This window comes from Penicillium cataractarum (assembly GCF_028827025.1).
Source record: "Penicillium cataractarum strain IBT 29864 chromosome Unknown utg000009l, whole genome shotgun sequence".
Lineage (NCBI taxonomy): Eukaryota > Fungi > Ascomycota > Eurotiomycetes > Eurotiales > Aspergillaceae > Penicillium > Penicillium cataractarum.
The window spans coordinates 2,890,404-2,909,262 of NW_026622745.1; the positions used below are offsets into that span (position 1 = coordinate 2,890,404).

At 50.0% G+C, this 18,859-nt stretch overlaps 9 protein-coding genes across 9 annotated transcripts; 6 read left to right on the forward strand and 3 right to left on the reverse strand.

Moving 5' to 3' along the window:
* Window positions 1–190: 190 nt before the first annotated feature.
* N7496_011648 (putative ubiquitin-conjugating enzyme) lies at window positions 191–1,380 on the forward strand (the record flags this gene model as incomplete). The annotated part of the gene is made up of 4 exons (XM_056704561.1): window positions 191–252; window positions 316–410; window positions 474–1,240; window positions 1,297–1,380. 4 exons carry the CDS (start codon window positions 191–193, stop codon window positions 1,378–1,380), a joined length of 1,008 nt encoding a protein of 335 aa, XP_056550521.1.
* A 158-nt stretch (window positions 1,381–1,538) lies between these two features.
* On the forward strand, window positions 1,539–1,832 carry N7496_011649 (uncharacterized protein; the record flags this gene model as incomplete). Its single annotated transcript, XM_056704562.1, has 1 exon — window positions 1,539–1,832. The coding sequence occupies one exon, from the start codon at window positions 1,539–1,541 to the stop codon at window positions 1,830–1,832; it is 294 nt and encodes a 97-aa protein (XP_056550522.1).
* Window positions 1,833–1,844: 12 nt separating this feature from the next.
* On the forward strand, window positions 1,845–3,584 carry N7496_011650 (uncharacterized protein; the record flags this gene model as incomplete). The annotated part of the gene is made up of 3 exons (XM_056704563.1): window positions 1,845–2,117; window positions 2,173–2,576; window positions 2,636–3,584. The coding sequence occupies 3 exons, from the start codon at window positions 1,845–1,847 to the stop codon at window positions 3,582–3,584; spliced, it is 1,626 nt and encodes a 541-aa protein (XP_056550523.1).
* A 230-nt stretch (window positions 3,585–3,814) lies between these two features.
* Window positions 3,815–5,823, reverse strand: N7496_011651 (GMC family oxidoreductase; the record flags this gene model as incomplete). Its single annotated transcript, XM_056704564.1, has 6 exons — window positions 3,815–4,017; window positions 4,076–4,679; window positions 4,737–5,273; window positions 5,338–5,554; window positions 5,609–5,728; window positions 5,780–5,823. The coding sequence occupies 6 exons, from the start codon at window positions 5,821–5,823 to the stop codon at window positions 3,815–3,817; spliced, it is 1,725 nt and encodes a 574-aa protein (XP_056550524.1).
* Window positions 5,824–6,427: 604 nt separating this feature from the next.
* On the reverse strand, window positions 6,428–7,900 carry N7496_011652 (putative CUE domain protein; the record flags this gene model as incomplete). Its single annotated transcript, XM_056704565.1, has 1 exon — window positions 6,428–7,900. One exon carries the CDS (start codon window positions 7,898–7,900, stop codon window positions 6,428–6,430), a length of 1,473 nt encoding a protein of 490 aa, XP_056550525.1.
* A 739-nt stretch (window positions 7,901–8,639) lies between these two features.
* pex7 (putative peroxisome biosynthesis protein (Peroxine-7)) lies at window positions 8,640–9,829 on the forward strand (the record flags this gene model as incomplete). The annotated part of the gene is made up of 2 exons (XM_056704566.1): window positions 8,640–8,803; window positions 8,917–9,829. 2 exons carry the CDS (start codon window positions 8,640–8,642, stop codon window positions 9,827–9,829), a joined length of 1,077 nt encoding a protein of 358 aa, XP_056550526.1.
* A 526-nt stretch (window positions 9,830–10,355) lies between these two features.
* Window positions 10,356–11,173, reverse strand: N7496_011654 (DUF1014 domain protein; the record flags this gene model as incomplete). The annotated part of the gene is made up of 3 exons (XM_056704567.1): window positions 10,356–10,863; window positions 10,947–11,047; window positions 11,117–11,173. 3 exons carry the CDS (start codon window positions 11,171–11,173, stop codon window positions 10,356–10,358), a joined length of 666 nt encoding a protein of 221 aa, XP_056550527.1.
* Window positions 11,174–11,856: 683 nt separating this feature from the next.
* On the forward strand, window positions 11,857–16,138 carry N7496_011655 (uncharacterized protein; the record flags this gene model as incomplete). Its single annotated transcript, XM_056704568.1, has 3 exons — window positions 11,857–15,138; window positions 15,574–16,017; window positions 16,064–16,138. The coding sequence occupies 3 exons, from the start codon at window positions 11,857–11,859 to the stop codon at window positions 16,136–16,138; spliced, it is 3,801 nt and encodes a 1,266-aa protein (XP_056550528.1).
* Window positions 16,139–17,211: 1,073 nt separating this feature from the next.
* N7496_011656 (GPI-anchored transamidase) lies at window positions 17,212–18,405 on the forward strand (the record flags this gene model as incomplete). The annotated part of the gene is made up of 1 exon (XM_056704569.1): window positions 17,212–18,405. The coding sequence occupies one exon, from the start codon at window positions 17,212–17,214 to the stop codon at window positions 18,403–18,405; it is 1,194 nt and encodes a 397-aa protein (XP_056550529.1).
* Between the last annotated feature and the right edge of the window lie 454 nt (window positions 18,406–18,859).

The following is an 18,859-nucleotide window of genomic DNA, read 5'->3' on the forward strand; positions in this document are numbered from 1 at the left end:
GCTTGTTTTTAGCGCTCTTCAATCAAGTGGAATAACGATTCATCATCGCTCGGTGTTGTTGATGGTTGCATAGATCGGCGATAAGCTCAGGCGATAAGGAGGCGGCGTCACCGTGTTTTGTTGAGAGACCGCGTTTCCCAAGAACAACCTCCAATTGCAAACCTGCTGGTCAACTCTGCTGGGATCAATCATGTCGACAACCAGATTACCTTGCATTCCCTCTATCCGGAAGCAGCAACTTCATCTTGAATTGTGAGCACTCTCCCTAACTCCACCTATTCAGGAGGCGACACAGACTGATGCTCCCCCGTACAGCGCAAGCTTGCGACAAGCCGCACCTCTTGGAGTTTATGTGAGCCTCGCGCCCGGAGACCCGACCCTGTGGAATGGAGTCATCTTTGTCCGTTCCGGTGAGTGTTAATTCAAGGAAGTCCTCTGGCTTTTCGACTGACCCTCTGTCTACCTCCTTTCAGGTCCCTACGCCTCCGCCGTCCTTCGTTTCCAAATCCGCTTCCCACACATCTACCCTGATCTTCCACCACTAGTCACCTTTGCAACAGATGTCTTCCACCCATTGATTGTTCCTCTCACCACATACACGTTTAGTACCAGCTCAGCAAGTGACGATCCAGTCAGCGCGACCGATGAGGAGCGACTGCCACCCGGAGGGTTCAGTCTGCGCCATGGCTTCCCACATTGGTTTGGCAGATCAAAACGGAGTGGCCTAGGCTCGGGCAGGTCCTCTCGAAATGTGAGCGGGAATACTGTTGGCACGGTCCCAGGTGCGAGAACTGTATCTGGCGGTTCTGGGGCAGAAGGAAATGTGGCTTTAAATGGATCGGCCACCGGCCCAAGTCAAGAGGAGCAGGGTACTGCGGGCGATGAAAAGCCTCGAGTTTCCCAAGTACCTTCAGCTGAGCAATTTAGAGAGCAACGAACGGTTGTACCTGTCGCGGAGTTGTTGGAGTACATTCGCTCAACATTTGATGACGAAGAAGTTTTGGATTCCTTGCCGGTAGAGGCCGCAGGAAATCCTGGAGCATGGCATGCATGGAAAGCACATCGTCGGGGTGCGCTTGGCCCAAGCGATTTGAAACGAGGAAGTCCGCAGGCACGGCTCCCGGGGGATTGGCATTGGGATGGAATCTGGGCTCGCCGGGCTCGGGATGAAATTCAAGCAAGTCATTCCGATCCGATGCTTTTTGGAAGCGCTGCTCGTGGTGGTGGTGGTGATGAAGTGGTACGCGTCTTCAACTCCGTCGTCTGGTCATACCTGGTAACTGACCAAAGAAACAGATTCGGTTTTCACGTCTAGACGACGCAACCTTGAGCTCGGTGAAGGAGATGATGATGACGGTGGCCGACGTGCATAAAGAGTGATCATAGCGCTTGCCTTGGAAATATACCCAGCGAATACCATTATCCAGGTGCATCGTTCCTGCCTCGTCTCTGCCACGGCCAGCCGTCTCCCCAACCTCATAAGCGACTTCAGAGAGTCGATTCATTCCTCTGGCCATGCATTGCTACATCTATACAAAATGACCAACACTTTCTCTTTGGATTTTAAAAGCTCGGCATTGCTTATCTCTCTAGTCCTTGTCCCTATTGTCATCCTGTTCGTTGCCGTGGCTGTGGCCATTTCGTGCTCCGAACACTGCCCCTGCCGATTCGCGAGACCTGCTTGGCTAGAGCGTCTCATTCCTCGGAGACGGGGATACAGAAAGAAGAGAAGCCGTTCTGATCCCGAAGGCGGCACCAATACGCAGTGGACTGAGGCCTCGGAGTCTCCGCTCGAGTACGCAGAGCCCGTTCGAAGTCGAGAGCACGTTTAGATCTGCTTCATGATGGACGATCCAATGCCCTCGCCGCTCAATGCAAGAATGATCACGTTGATGCGAAGTCAAAGCACAAGCTCCACTGCATACTATCCACAGATCCCGCGTCGACAATCTTCACTGTCGGCGAGCCTGAGCGATGGCACCAGTGGCCAAGCAGTCTCAACAAGAACCCCATCACTCTCCGAAAGTCTTTATCAAATCCGAGTTGTCAAAATCCGGGAACAGAACGCGCGCGCCCTCTCGAATGGTTACGATCCGGACGACCCCTTCGTTGACAAGGTGCCTGCACCCTTGCTCTGCAGTTCTTTGTCCTTTCGTTAACATCGTGATTCAGAACCCGCAACTCCTTACCGATGAACAACAGGCTAAACATCCCATGAATCGGTATCGAGCACTTCCGCGATTGACAATTCGCTGGAGTTCTGGATCTTGGGACTCTTCCGGACAATCTGTACCATCCAACCCAGCAAGCGGGTCATTGCAATCGAGAGCCCCCACACCTCAAATCGAAAACCTTGAACTGAACCAGTTTTCTCAAGTCAAATCAGCATACATATCCTCAATGGACTTGCCCGTCGCGTTTGTTGATGTGAAGTCGACGACTAGCAGCCCGCAAATCGGCCTAGGGGCCATGTCTCTATGGACTACCGTACATGTCTCTGCCGATGTCACCTCGGTTCCTTTTCCGGGAACATCAGGTCTTGCTCCCCTCGATGCAATCGTTGTTCTTGATAGATTGTGAGTTGCATTTCGTTGATCTAAACACGGCGGCACACCCGGACTCATTCGCTTGCCAGGTCTCAGCCGTCTGTCAACTTGCTGGCACAGATAACCTTGGGCCCCTCTGTGTTGGCATCCAATTTGATGCATAATCATGACCGGATTGCTATAGTCTGTGTAAACGGAATGAGGAAGCACGGGTTCGAAATCTTGCTACCTCTGGGCTTCCATTCCCTTGACACTGTTCGATCTGCTCTTAACAGATTCTCCCAACGCCAACATCCCATGAAACATGGCGCACCTCTGAACCTCGGAAACGCCATCCAGCAAGTTGCCAACATGTTTTGTACTTCCACACGACCCGCCTTCTGTCATTTGTTCTTTGTCTCTGCTACCCCACCCGATCATCTCTTGATACCGTGGATTGACCAGGCCATTGGATTCCATACCATCACTCCCAAAACCTGTCTACCAGTGACTCGACCAAACTTCCAGGCTGGCTGGCATATTTCTTACGATGTTGCGACCGGTGACCTGTGCCCTCATGGAGCACATTTTATACGCAAAGTTTCCAAGGTCATCCGGCACCTTCGTACCGGCATACGTCCAGGGTCCATATCTGACCTCAAACTTTCTCTGTCACCTGGCCATGGATGTCTCATCCAGACAGTTATAGATAGTACTCGGCTAACTTCCATTCGTCCTGGTGAAACATGGGTTGTTCCGGTTCGGATCCATATACCAAACGCCTTTCCTCCAGCCTCTCTTCCGTCTGAATCGCCCGTTCAATCTCCTATCCTCGGAGACCTGTTTGCTCAGATCAATGAGCTTTTGGAAGAATTCACCGGTGAAATCACTCAGCCGATCTTGACCGCTTCGGTCGATTATCGTCATTCGTTACTCCCAACACCGAATCTAATTCACGCCGAGACACAACTGACCGTTGTCCGGATGGAAGATAGCCGTCAATTTGGCAAACCGAATGTTGTGGTAATTGAACAAGGCGAGGAGCTGGTTATGTTCTGAAATAGCGCTTGTGGCTTTATGGTGCTTTTGGACGTTTTTGTTACCTTCTAGTTTCATTACTATTCTTAGCCATGCGTGCCTTTTTGCATGTTTTCGGAGGTCTTATGTTAAGCTTCTAGTTTTTACTTCGAGACGCACGTTTTTCTTCATTAACAATTGAGAAATGCATTCGATAGTCTAATCCTTCCCAAATGGATATCTTAGATGCGGCTGTAGACATTACCAGCCTTTCACCATGTCTCTTTAATCAAATCGGCACATTTCTCGCCAATGCCATACGCCGGCATCTGGGTGTGACCTCCATGTAGCGCTGGCATAACACTGCAATCGGCCACACGCAAGCCAACAACACCACGAACCTGCAATTTCTCATCCAATACAGCCATGGGGTCATCTTCCTTGCCCATAGCACATGTTCCTGCGGCATGATAGCCTATACAGTGTTAGTCTCGAGCTTCCTCATGCAGACATCTGATCGGTCTCCAACTTACATGTAGTAGCATGCTCCTTGACATACGGAACCCATTCCTCTCTCGTCTTGTAAGTATGATGAGACAAATTGGGAGGCCACGATCCCTTAACAATATCCTTGGTACCAGCTCCCTTCATAACGATCTCATTACCAAATCGACATGCCTCACTGAGAACCAGCACATCCAGCGGATCAGCAAGATAATTGCAATCAACGATGGGATTCTCCATCGGATCCGCCGACTTCAACGTAACCGAGCCTCGAGATTTAGGCGCAAAGAGTTCCGCAATCATCGAGAAAGCGTGCTTATGCTCAATGGGGAATTGATCGTACTGCTTCGGTCCACCGTAGCATTCCGTGGTGAAGAATTCAATGTTGGGTTGTTTGGGGGTTAGGCCCATTGGGTCTCTGCCGATTTGACGAGGTGCCTTTTTCCAGAGCGGTTCGTCTTTTAGGCGATCGTCTAGTCTGGCGAAGGCGAAGGCGCCGAAGGGGAAGGTTGAGAGGAAGCCGCTCTTTTTCTCTTTCCATTCTGCGTATGTTTTGTTGAAGTTGTCATCGTGGTATACATGGTGGTCGGTTGTTAGTCCGGCGTTTTCGGTTTCGTAGAACATGAAGACGATCTTTCGCAATGCCACTGTCAGTTATAGTGCTAGGTTATTCGTCGAGTCGTGACTTACCAAATGATCCATGAGGTTTGTTCCAACTCCAGGAGCGTCCACTGTACATGGGATATCATGTTTGGCCAACTCTTCCTTTGGTCCGATACCCGAACGGAGAAGGATTGCAGGACTGCAGTATGCGCCTCCCGAAATGATGATTTCCTTTCGCGCATGGTAGATCTTTGATTTACCATCGGCGGTCTTTGTAGAAACACCAGATGCACGAAGTTGCCCGCCCTGCTCAGTGAAGATCACTTTATCAACCGTGGTGTCGGTTTGAATTGTAATATTTCCACGGCTGTTCTTGTTGGTCACGAAATCAGCGCCGGTTGTTCGAATTCCATTGTAAACTGTGCGAGGCACATGGCCGCAACCGTGTGGCACATCGCCAGTGCTGAACATGTCGTGATTTAGTGGCATGCCTTCCGAAACAAAAGATTCGAGTAGCAGGTTTGAGATTGGCGCCAGGTCGTGAGGCTCCGTGTGCAGCGGCCCAGAGTATCCATGGCTCTCCTTATCAGCTTCATGCCAGGACTTGGGATGGAAGGTTTCGGCCTAGGCAATAGCAATAGTATTTAGCGTAAATTCTTCACGCTGGGGCGCACTTGTCATTTCTCACCTTCTTCATGTACTTGAAAAACTCGTCTCCACTCCACCCATCCAGACCCCAATCATCATAATCTTGTTTGCAGCCACGGATGCATAGAGTGCCATTGCAACCACTGCAACCGCCGAGGAACCGGCCTCGACTCAATTTGACCTGGCGATTGTCGACGCCTGCCATAGGTGGGGTAACGAAATTCCAATCTGTCTCGGCATCGAAGTTGTTCGACCATCTTGTCCTGTCAGCAATCGTTCCGGTCGCGGTCGGTCGGGATCATGCTGCTCACCCTCCAGCCATATGCACATTCTCCAAGTCCTTATTATGCTGTCCAGCTTCCAGAAGCAGAACCTTGATCTCAGGGTTCTCAGCGAGTCGGGCGGCGACCACGCATCCAGAGGTACCACCGCTGTCGGTTGTTAATTGGCATTCTTGCATAGTTGGACCATACTTCACCTACCCGCACACGATATAATCGTAGGTCTGTTTGCTCTCCGAGGCCATGATGGATGGCAGTGGATTGCACACAAGTCAAACTGTATTCTGGATTGAAATCCCAGAAACGAGCAGCAAAAGTACACCAAGCTCACTACTTATAAAAGGTGGCCCTCAAGAATACGGGATGGGCGGTGGTGGGTTCCGCTCTACAACTACCGTTTCGGGACAAGATTTTCCAAAGTGACACGTTGTTTTGGCTGGGCTGTATACGAGACACGGTGTCCGCAGACGCTAACTGCATCTTACTTTTGCATCGCAGAGTTGTAAACTGCCCGCTAGTGAAGCTGGGCGGCTAGAAATGCGGGGGATATTCGGGTAAACTTGAAGAGCGGAATCAACTGGGCAGTTTTCCGCAGAGGTGAGTATTCCCCGCACAACCTTAATTTGTTCCCATGGACCGCTTGGTGATCAGCGATCGCGTTGTCTTTATAGCTATTCTTGATTGACGAGATTCCCCATGGGGGCGAACAAGCTGGTTTGGTGAACCCTGAAACTGAGGAAGCTATCGATAGTGGCTCTGCGGGGCCATTATGGATTCCCTCCACTCTTATCACGATGAACCTATCGGAGAAATAAAAAATGTAACCTTGCTAACCAAAAACCGAATGGGCTATTGAGAAGCTGAAAAATTGGCCAGAGCTGGGGCGGTTTCCTCCTCCTGCGGTTTATGAGTCCACACAGGATTGCCATCGTCGTCGAACTCTGCCCACTGAAAGAACGAACAGCTTTCTTTTCCTGGTACATATCCAGCGTAGCACATCCACATGTACCGGCCCCGCGTTTCTTGTTTACGTTGAGCACATCGAAGGACCGCATGCTCACCACAGAGGCATCGAGGTGTATATCGAGGGTGAAGTGTGTCGCGATACCAGCGATAAGTGATGTTGATCCGCCGATTGCCCGATATTGGATGTGGAGAGATAGTTTGTGCAGGGGCGATTGAGTGTTTCCACTCTTCCTGCATCTCTGCATGCATGACCAGGAGGGAATTGTGTGGCAGATGGATGGAAATCTGACCTTGCGCATCTGCACGAGCAGTGGACAACTTTCGATCATTGGTCGCTCCTGAGGGTGGATTCCTCTTGTTATCTTCGGCGCCTATTTGGCCTGCATCATCCTCTTCATCCCGAGGTAGAACTCGACGGACTCGGAATTCTCGTTCCACGCCTAGGCTTAAACTTCCAATGATCGGATGGGGTCCAAGATAGGTCAGATCATCGGAATGATACCCCACATTTTCTCCAGGTCCATCGTAACAATTGACAAAGGCTGCATTCGGTCGCCACTCCTTTGGTGACTGATACTTGAGCTTCTTGCCATCAGGGTAAATATTGTGTATGCGAGCGTGAACTACTTCGTTGACCGCGTATTGTACTTTTCGGGATACAGAGCGAAGTTCTGGCGTTGCTTGTCGAACGTTTGAGCGGTAAGTGCCGCCATACTTGTACTCGGAGGTATGTTGTTGGTATTCTTCGGCCGTCGAGACGTATAAACTCGTCGTATGGGGACTCTGAACCGTTCGATTGAACAGCTGGAACTCGTATCGTGAAAAGTGTTCCGATTCATCAAGTAGTTCGATCAGGAGTGCGTTTGCCTGTTCGGCGGGAAGAAAATTATGGATAATTGTGCAAGGCGTGTAGGCTGCAATATCCTCGGGAGAGTAAAGGTGTAGGGTCTGTCCTTTCTTAGTGGACAATGGTTTTCGATGAATGAGACTCTCACTGAGAGTGGTAACAGATCCATCCTTTGCTTTGGTGAGTACGTGTGATGATAATGATGTTTGGGCCCCGCGAGCTGGATTCGAAGTCGCACGTTTCTTGAAAGGTGAGCTCGACGAAGTGCCTTGGGATGTTAAAAGAGAAGAAGCAGCCTCCACAGACCCATCACAAGAAACTAAGATATCCAACAGATTTTCTTGCTTGATATCTGGGAACAGCGAGAGCAGAATGGCAATTTTGATGTCTGTTGAGTCCTCGCCAGAGGTATCGGGAATTGGGATATTTGATGCCCCCGCTGACGCTGTAATAGCCCCCAAGCTTGACTGAGACAGCCGCCGCCTCTTCCTTGAAACGAAAGCGTCCATATATGCCTTGAAGTAACTCTTGAATCTTGTGTTAACTAGTCGCTGGGAAGGAAGTCCTGGTGCTGCCTAGTACCTCGTAAATGCGATAAGGATTTATCAGCAAGGCCTTATCACCACATGACTAGCTTTAAATTGACCAATCAGAGCATGTCTTCTGGGCATGTCTGAATACACTACCTTGAATTCTAACACATTGAGCTCACTTTCTATGAGAGAGCAATAAAATTCTAGTACAGCCATCCTTCTCCTAGCTTGAAGCACCGGGGCAGTCGTGACACTACATAGCTATAGTTGTCCGGAGAATCGACCAACAATTTAACAAAGACTGTCATTCGGAACATAAAATAATACATTCAAGGTTTATCCTCCTTTTTTGAGAATTCTCCAAAGCCTTCTATACTTCTCAGCCTAGTAGATCATCAATTCAGTACCTAGTCCTGGCTATCGCTATAGTTTCCCCCGGCGAACGATAACGATAGCGATAGCGATAACAGACGATAACGGAAAGGGCGATAAGGTTGAGCCCTCGAAACTGACCTCGGCCCATTGCGCATTTGATCTCCCCGCAATCCTCCCGTCACTTTGCCCGCTTTCCCGTCACGACACGCGCCCTGAGCTATGACGGTGCATCCATCCTGTCGCTTGTGATACCCTAAGCTGTTGTGGCTTTAATTAAATTATTCCCCTCGTCTACTCTTCATAACCTCCCGTGGTCGGCGATCCGATCAGCCCCTCCACGATGCTACACTACCGAACACAGGGCTACAATGGCTATGCGGTAAAATATTCGCCTTTCTTCGATAACCGCTTAGCCATCGCAAGTGCAGCCAATTTTGGCCTGGTCGGTAATGGCCGGTTATACGTTCTTGAGCTCACTGCTAATGGGATTGTGCCCGTGAAATGGTATGTGGGCCCTCGCTCAGGGACGCAGTCGGTCATATAACTTGCCGAAATCTGCTTTCTTCTTCGGACATTGTCGCAATATATACTAATCTTCGTCTCGTATAATTATTCAGGTTCACCACACAAGATTCCCTCTATGACCTTGCTTGGTCTGAAATCCACGAGAACCAGGTCCTCGCTGCATCGGGTGATGGCAGCATCAAGCTCTACGACACGACCGCCGATGATTTCCCTATTATGAACTGGAAAGAACACGGTCGGGAGGTTTTTAGTGTGAATTGGAACATGGTGGCAAAAGACCGCTTCTGCTCTAGCAGTTGGGATGGCACTGTTCGACTCTGGACACCTCATCGCCAGCAGTCCATCCTCACCCTACCTACTCATAGCTGCACCTACTCCGCGGCCTTCTGCCCACATAACCCCGAACTCATTTCATGTGTCACCTCAGACTCCTATATCCGTGTCTTCGATCTCAGAACGCCAGCTTCTGCTTCCAACCACCTTGTTGTCCAGATACCCAACCACGCAGCCCCAGTGGCACCCGCCATTCCTGGTCAACCAGGAATGCCTCCGGCCGCGGCCCAACCAGCCGAGATTCTCACTCATGACTGGAACAAATATCGCCCTACAGTCCTTGCAACAGCCGGTGTTGACCGAGCCATTCGCACATTCGATATTCGTGCCCCACAACAGGGACCTCTATCCATCATGCTTGGCCATGACTACGCGATTAAAAAAATGGCCTGGTCGCCACATTTATCAGACGTTCTCCTGACTGCAAGCTACGATATGACCTGTCGTGTTTGGAGTGACCGGTCAAATACCAGCGGGGCTGGTGATGTGGACCTTATGCGATCTGGTCCAGCGGGTCCGGTTGCCGGCTCGGAGCTAGGAAGAATGGGACGACACACAGAGTTTGCTACCGGTGTAGACTGGTGTCTGTTTGGAAGTGAAGGGTGGTGTGCCAGTGTCGGATGGGATGAAAGCCTTTATGTGTGGGATGTGCGAGGAGTAATTTCATCGTGAATGATTCCCCTGCCTCTTTGATGTATTCATCTAGCTATCTATTATCATGACGTATCTACCGATGGGCATGCATAGACATGCTAGGAAAGAGCCCCTAACAACTATTATTGTTGATACACATAATAGATTCCACCTAAAAATGCCTAATCAGGTTCCATCTCCCATGGAAGAGGAGCAGAGGTTATATAAGTAGATTTCCAACTTTTGCTACGACCTAGGGGGATCAGAATGTTTATGGATATTGATCATTTCATTTCGTAAATTTTTATGTCCATGTGGAAGCCCTTCCCGGTCATGATGCGTAAATCATAGATCCACAAGGAAATTTCACGCTTGGTCTATCATAGTCGCTTTGACTCTGACCTTCCGAGAGGGTTGAATATTCACCATATAAAAGCATCAGCAGCCAATGTGGGGAAGGCCAATGTCGCACAAGATCTTCCTGATTTTGCACCACCAATGTGATATTTAAGTTTCAAGCTCTCAGCAATTTTCCAGTTGAGGGCTTGAAACAGAGAACGCCACTTTATCTGGTCAGGCGAGTCTCCGTCTTCTTGCGCTCCGAGTCCCGAACCTGGGCAATCTCCTCCTTGGTGGCGTTGACCGCAACGTGCACCTGGTTGAAAGGATTCTCTTCGCTCTTTTCAAACTCCTTCCGGCACAGGTCAACACGCTGCTGTCGGCGCAGACCGGGGTTCTCTTGTTCAATCTCCGGTAGACGACGGGCCTCGAACGCCGCATATGCCGCCTTGAATCGTCGCTCGGGGTGACGCTCAACCTTAGAAGTATCCTTGTTCGTCAGGGACAGGGCGTCTAGCGCATTGTCGATACCAGAAGCGTTCAGGGCAGAGCCCTTCTTGCTGGAGAAAGAGTCATCGAGTTGTGAAAGATCGAGGCCGCGGGTCTTCTTCTGCGCCGTCTTTGCGCCGGCACCCTTGGCCTTGGATGGCTGGGAGGCTTCTTCTTCGGCTAGGAGGGCATCACGTTCAGCCTTCTTGCGGGCAGCTTCAGCTTTCTTGGCTTCGGCGTCGTCCCTATGGTTGGAAGAAAATCAACCTTGTTAGCTTATCATCCTCGACAAGTATTTTTACTTGGAAGGATCAGAATCAAAGCTCACTTCTTTGCGTTGCTCTTGGATCCCTTAGACCACTCCCTATCCTCCTCGGCGGCGCGCTTCGAATCTTCAACGGCCTTCTTTGATGCGGCAGCTTCGGCCTTCTGAAGAAGTTGTTAGCGCACGCTATCGCGTCGGTGGCAATCAATAGCGGGGGCGGGGTTAGTACATACGCGAGCGTTGCCGGCAGCCTTCTTGGAGTTCTCGCCCGCAGCTTTCTTGCCTCCCATATTGGCGGTTCAAGGTACTTCGAAATGTGTTTTTGAAACAAATTCGATGAACTGTGAGGAGAGTGGAGGAGAAAAAAGTGGATTGTTCTGTTGGATGATCCGATCCGCAAAACAATTATGCCGATTCCGATGTAGGCGGTGACGAAGTGACTAATCTGCTATTGCTGAGGATCACTTGCTAGGTAGTAAAGGCAATAGATACTTCTAGAAGATAGATGAAGCTTGCGCTCTTTTAGACCTCGTAATATCTTATCGTAGGGCTTTTGTGTTTGAACAAAGTTTGAAGTATAGACTCTGTACCTTGCTATACAGCTGGTGGTTACTGATGCCTGAAGTCTCAGGTGTCAGCCCGGATGCGTTCCTGTCGGAGCAGGACCAGTAGTGGATACTCGGAAGAAAGGAGATACTATAAACCCGCATGTATTAGTCATTATTATGCCCATCCAAATTGCCAGAAAGGGGCTACATAGCAATTCAGACCTGTTGAAACCCGATTGGTGCACCTAGATGAGCTCAGCAACCCAATTCCGATAGTTATGAGCCCGATTCGCCAGTGAGAAGGGTAGATTCGTCGATTTCGAGACTATACGCCGATGATTGCGGTAGTCCACACACACATACGATCTATCTCACCTTGCCCCTGAACTTCCTATCGCAGTGTACACCGCTGAGAACCGATCGATATGGAGTCAACAGTGATCTCCGCCATGAAGGGCGAAAAGCTGAAAGACCCTCTGCAATGGAGGAACTGGTTCGCACGAATTAAGCTGTATGCACGCCAGAAAAGGGTGTGGGACCTCATTGACCCCCATACCGAAGAAGGTTACCTCGAGGAACCAATCAGAAGACCTCGAAGACCTCAATATCCAGAAGATGGCAACGAATCGGCGAAGAGAGAGTGGAGAGACCGCATGGATATCTATAAACTAGACCTAAGCGAATGGGAACAACAGAGCAAGAGCCTAGACGCTGTTAACGAGTGGATCATCACCAATTTGGATCCAATTCACCATACTTCCATGCTGAATTACCAAACTCCGTACGAAAGGCTTGTATATCTCCATACTCGATTCGGAAGAGCCACAGCCGCAGAAGAAGACGTGCGTACGCAGTGGAAGCGAGTGTCTGCATTACCACCAAGGAAAGGTGCAGATATCGACCAGTGGATCAACGAATGGGATTCACTAAGAGAGCAGGGTGTCAGCCTAGACCTGCCAGAAATAAAGAACGCCAATAAGGATTTCCTTCGTGCGGTCAAGGATCTGCTTCCTATGTGGTGGCAATCCAAATTCGAGGCAATTGTATTGCATCAAGAAGAGTGGGATACTCGCGATTTGATTGAAAATTTTAGAGGAACCTATCGTGAGATACATCCACAGAGATCGACCGTTAGTACGATCTCAAAAGCTTCTTTCTCAACACTGCAAGGATTCGAAGAAGCAAAGCAAGAAGATCAACAGCAAGCGCAAGCGCTACAACCGCAGCAACCACGATCCTTACCACCGATTCCAAAGCGCTGGTGCCCATGTGGTAACAAGGCCCATAAACCATGGGACTGCTGGATCATCAACCGAGAGGCTTTCCCAGACAAACCTGTACTGAGATGGAAGGTCAAACGTGTCGAGGAACGTCTTTCGAAAGATGAAGCGTGGAAGACCTGGATAGACAAGATGGTCAAGGATCATAATGAGAAGAACGGGGTCAACAATACCAAGACGGCCAATTCAACGCAGCTCTGGGGCTCGTACTTCACTAGTTTTCCAATCGAGCAGGTGTACCAAAGCGTGAAAGCTGCAGGAGGATCTAGTGATGATACTCGCAAGCGATGGTTCCTAGATACCGCATCATCAGTGCATGTGTGTAACCAAAGGGACCTATTCACCAAATTCACTCCGAAGGCAGACAACCTAAGGACCGGAGACTCGTCTACCGCTGTGGAAGGAATCGGAAGTGCCATCATGACTGGGATAGGACCCGACGGGTCTATTAGGCCGATTCAGCTAAGCAACGTCGTGTATTCGCCCGGATTCCATGCCAATTTGATGTCTTATGCAGCGCTGAAAGAGAAGGGTGTTCGATGGGACGAGGACAACGAGTGTATTAAGGATTCTGCTGGAGAACCGATCGTCAACGTACGTCTCATCAAACCGCTGAAGATATGGGGATTCGATCAACCAAACCAATCTGTACCGGACACTACTGCACATGCGTATGCAGTAGGGACCTCGACCTCGAGGACCTCGGTAAAACCACTGGTTGCAGAAGCTTCAGCAGACCGCTGGCACCGACGACTAGCCCACGTATCCAAACGTGTGGTTAAGAAGGCTACTGAGATGGTGGATGGTATCCAAATCAACGAAGATCTGCCAGATTCGTCACAAGAAGAAGAGGAAAGGGAACTCTGCCAGATATGCAACCTTGCAAGCGCACCACGCCAGATCTCAAGACGACCTATCGGTCGTAGTTTCGGGAAATACGGTCGAATCCACTTCGATTTGGTGCAGTTTCCGCCTGGGTATAATGGCCACCAATGGATGACCCATTTCTATGTGGAAGGTATCAGATTCCACTGGTTGTACACGCATGAACGGAAATATGAGTGCAGAGAAGCTGTTCGGAGGTTTATAGCCCTTGTCAAGAACTGGTGGAATCTACCAATCAAGGCATTTCACTATGATAACGAATTGTCTGCGGGTGCAGAAGCTGAACGCTTCCTAAGCCACGAAGGGATCGTCGTCTCACAGATTATCCCATATCATTCGGAACAGAACGGGCCTGCAGAGCGTTCAGGAGGTGTCATCTTGACGAAATCGAGACATCTGCATATCGAGAGTAAACTGCCGAAGGAACTCTGGCCAGAGATGGTTAGTACCGCAGCATGGATTTTGAACCGAATCCCTACCTACCTGAAGGACGAGAACCGCTGGATTGTACCGTGGGATGAAGCACGACAGGATTTCGGCAGCGAAAGGATGAAGAAGGCTAACCTTGCTAATCTTCGCGTATATGGCTCGTTGACCTACTGCCGAATTCGAAAGATCCCACGCCTACAGAAGATCTCTCCCCGCGCAGAGGTTGGATTCTTGGTTGGATACGTCGCTTCGAATATCTGGAAGGTCTGGTTTCCATCGAGAGGAAAGGTCGAGGTTGTACGAGATGCACGCTTCGATGAATCGAGAAGATGGAGACCTGATATGCAGTACTGGCAAGAAATCGCATTGCCTGCGCCTGAACCGACGATCTTGACCGACGAAGAGCACCTAGATGTCCTACGCGAGGACCTCGGGATACCTGAAGAGCCGTCAACAAACCGAAATACAGAGGAGGATCGGCAGCAAGATCATGACGAAGCTCATCAGGAAGACCCTCTAGTGTCTGGGGTTGAAGAAGGGGATCCTACAGAAGCTACCGCTGAACCTCAGGGGGTGGTTACACTCATTACCCCGGAACCTGACGAGAGAGACCGCCTACAGGCAGATCAGGGTCACCAGACTGAGACCTTACCAGGCTCATTTCCAATCGAAGAGCCTCCAATTTTGCCTCCGAGTCCCGCCGGAGATCAAAGTACCACTGCGTCTCCTACTGCAGCTGGTCAGGGGGTGGACAACCAGCCAATATCCCAGGCTACCAACCAGAGATCTTGTCTTAATGAAGACCAGCCGCCAGAGCCGGAGATACCGCTTGAATCTCTCACGGAAGAGAGTACCCAAGAAGAAGAAGATTCGCTTTCTGATAGCGAGCAGCAACTACACACTGAGCTACACACACGAAGAAGCGATGGAATCGACACTGCCAATATCCTCGAGGGTAGCAGAAGAAGAAGACCGAGGGTAAACCCTGACTACCACGCATACGCCACTATCCAACCAGCCGTCGAAAACGAACCACCTGAATTGCTTCGCACGTTCGCAGCAGCGTTATACACCGAGAAGCCGATTCAACGCCACAGAGACGATCTACCACCAGTACCTGATGGGTGGAGAGAGATGATGAAGCATCCAATGGCAGAGGGTTTCCTAGCTGCATGCGCGAAAGAGATACGATCTCTGCAAGAGAAATCAACCTTTACCGCCATAAATCGACCGAGAGATATTTCGAAGCAGATCCTACCACTCCGATGGGTCTTTGCATATAAATTCGACCAGGACGGTTACCTCCAGAAGCTCAAAGCGCGAATCTGCGTGCGAGGTGACCTCGAAACGATATCCCCAGAGGATAAGAGGGCGGTTACACTTGCAGCAAGGTCTGCAAGGATGATCTTTGCACTGGTCGCAGCGTTTAACCTCGATCTCCGCCAGAGAGATGCAGTTACAGCGTTCTTGAATAGTAAACTGCCTACCGAGACCTACACAAGAATGCCAGAAGGATTCGATAGACCAGGGATGTGTTGGAAGCTACAGCGTGCGCTATATGGATTGCGCATCTCACCAAAGCTATGGCAACAAGAAGCATCTCGAGTACTCGAGAAACTAGGTCTCACACCAATACCAGAAGACCCCTGTGTCTTCGTTTCACACGGAATCATCGTCTTCTTCTATGTTGACGATATCCTCATTGCCAATCACCCATCAGTGCGCGAGAAAGCTAAGCAGCTAGAAAAGGATCTCGAGGCACACTGGGAACTCACAGACCATGGGGAAGCTGAATGGTTCTTAAACATTCGAATCATCCGTGACCGCAGAGAATATAAGCTTTGGTTATGCCAGGATGCCTATATCAGCAGTATGGCAGCCCGATACAATCTAACAGACCGTCCGCCGGTCTACACACCGTTACCAGTGGAAGAAATGAAGCCATACGATGGCACTGCGACACCTGCCGAGATCAAATTGTACCAAGGAAAGGTTGGCTCAGTGCAGTATCCAACCACGATTACCAGACCAGATGCAGCGAAAGCAGCTGCAAAGCTATCGCAATTTCTTCGAAATCCAAGTCCACAGCACCAACGAGCGGTTGATAGAGTGATCTGCTATCTATACACCACACGGTACTTAGCACTGCAGTATGGGGATAAAGGAGATATAGAATCAGTTGAGCTAGCAAGCGATGCATCCTTCGCTGACAATCAAGATCGCAGAAGCTCTGCAGGGTATATCTGCCAGGTTTATGGCGGACCAGTGGATTGGAAGGCTACCAAGCAACCCACGGTTACCACGTCAACCACCGAAGCCGAATTGCTTGGATTATCTGATGCAGGAAGATCTCTCCTATGGTGGATGAGGTTTCTCGACCGAATCTCATTCAAACCAAGCCACCCAATCACATTAAGATGTGATAATCAGCAGACAGTCAACCTGTTGACCTCGGAGCATGCCAAAATCGATACAAAGCTTCGTCACGTCGATATCCATGGGCACTGGCTAAGACAAGAGATTAGAGAAGGTCGAATCACAATCAAATGGGTACCTACTGCCAAGATGGCAGCAGATGGGCTCACAAAGATCCTGCCACGCCAGAAACATGAGGATTTTATCAAGATCTTGCGCATGCAGGATATACAGCACCTAATTGAGGTTTGAGGTGTAATTGAGAGAAAAGAGAGAGCTTTTAGATGGTGTTCAGCGCTCATCTCGATTGAATTCAACACTGGCGAAGCTATTCAACACTCGCTAAGCGCTGAGGGGGTGTGTCGGAGCAGGACCAGTAGTGGATACTCGGAAGAAAGGAGATACTATAAACCCGCATGTATTAGTCATTATTATGCCCATCCAAATTGCCAGAAAGGGGCTACATAGCAATTCAGACCTGTTGAAACCCGATTGGTGCACCTAGATGAGCTCAGCAACCCAATTCCGATAGTTCCTCCTGGCCTCATTTGTCATCGCTGACGGTCCCCAGACAACCACGCGTTGCTTCTGTCTCCACGCCCATCTAACTGCAACCCCGAGGATGGCCTCGGTATAACATGGGGACTGACTTCCTGGGGCCTAGCATTAACCTCTCCTTCCCATTCCCGGGTCAAATCCCGATATTACCAGCTGCGTGAGCTGGTCTCTCCTTTCTTGGATATACTCTCCTTCCCTCCGCGACTTACAACAATGTCTCTTCTCATTCGCTTGCTGCAAGCGCTTGCGCTCCTGCTCTTCGTTGGAGCAGCGACCGCTGAACATACATCAAACTGGGCTGTTCTAGTCTCAACATCCCGATTCTGGTTCAACTATCGCCACCTCGCCAATGTCCTCTCCCTATATCGAACAGTCAAGCGCCTCGGCATTCCCGATTCGCAAATCATCCTCATGCTCCCCGATGACATGGCCTGCAATCCTCGCAATGCCTTCCCCGGAACCGTTTACAGTAACGCAGATCGCGCGGTGGATCTCTATGGCGACAACATTGAGGTGGACTACAGGGGTTACGAGGTGACGGTGGAGAACTTCATCCGACTCTTGACCGACCGGCTGGACGAAGATGTCCCTCGCAGCAAGCGGCTTGGGTCTGATGCCGGTAGCAATGTGCTGGTGTATATGACAGGTCATGGAGGAGATCAATTCCTCAAGTTCCAGGATGCCGAGGAGATTGGCGCATGGGATTTGGCGGACGCGTTTGGACAGATGTGGGAGAAGAAGCGTTACCACGAACTGCTTTTCATGATTGATACATGCCAGGCCAACACGATGTACACACATTTCTACTCGCCTAACATTGTCGCCACTGGCTCCAGTGAGCTCGACCAATCTTCATACTCCCATCACGCGGATAACGATGTCGGTGTCGCGGTCATTGATCGGTGGACCTATTATGTGCTAGAGTTCCTCGAGACACAAGTGACTAGCGCCAACTCCAAATTGACCCTGGGAGATCTGTTTGACTCTTACGACATGTCGAAGATTCACTCGCAGCCTGGTGTTCGCTGGGACCTCTTCCCGGGTGGCGAGCAGGAGGGCCGTCTACGAACTGTGGTGGATTTCTTCGGAAATGTGCAGAATGTCGAGATTGAAAACGCCAATGCTACCGATCCAGGGTCTTTGAAGGAAGACCTAGCTGAGATCGCGCGACTTGTTGAAAAGTGGCGCAAGCGAGACGAGGAATACTCTGCTATTCTTGGCAATTCGTCTCAGTCTCAAAGCGAGGGTGCACAATCACATACCGTGCAGTTGTCTTCGAAGAAACCTGTCGGCGCTACTAAGATGGCCGAGGCTGGCAGCTGGGGCAAGCGCTTGGTTGGCTTGTCCGTGGTTGGCGCATGCACTGCCGTGTGGGTAGCTGGGTCGATCTTGGGTCGTTCCGCCTAAGGCTCTGCGTCGTGATCCTACATTTCCCTGTCGACTTTCAGTCTTTCTTTTCTCTGTACATACAAGCATACTATGGGTGCAAGGCGTTTAGGTGAATCTTGCCCGTGACATTACCGGTGATTGAATTCATGGGGTAATTATCATAACTGCTTACTAGCGGCCTCCCGTTTCACCACATCATACACAAATTGCCACGACAACACGCTTCGCACAGTTCGGCTATGTTCGCTATAAGGGTAACCTATTTATTCTATGGCAACACCGGGCTTGAAAATTAGCCAATTAACCAATTAGCCTCACCCATGGGTAGCATTCAAACTATCTATTTACAAGTATGGCTTCCATAAGGCCTTCCAGCTTGAGATTTCTGCCGGAATGTGCGATATCACATCTATCTTCGAAAAGTTTACACGTCAAATCGGGCTGATCTATGCAGCGGATGTAATATTGTTCC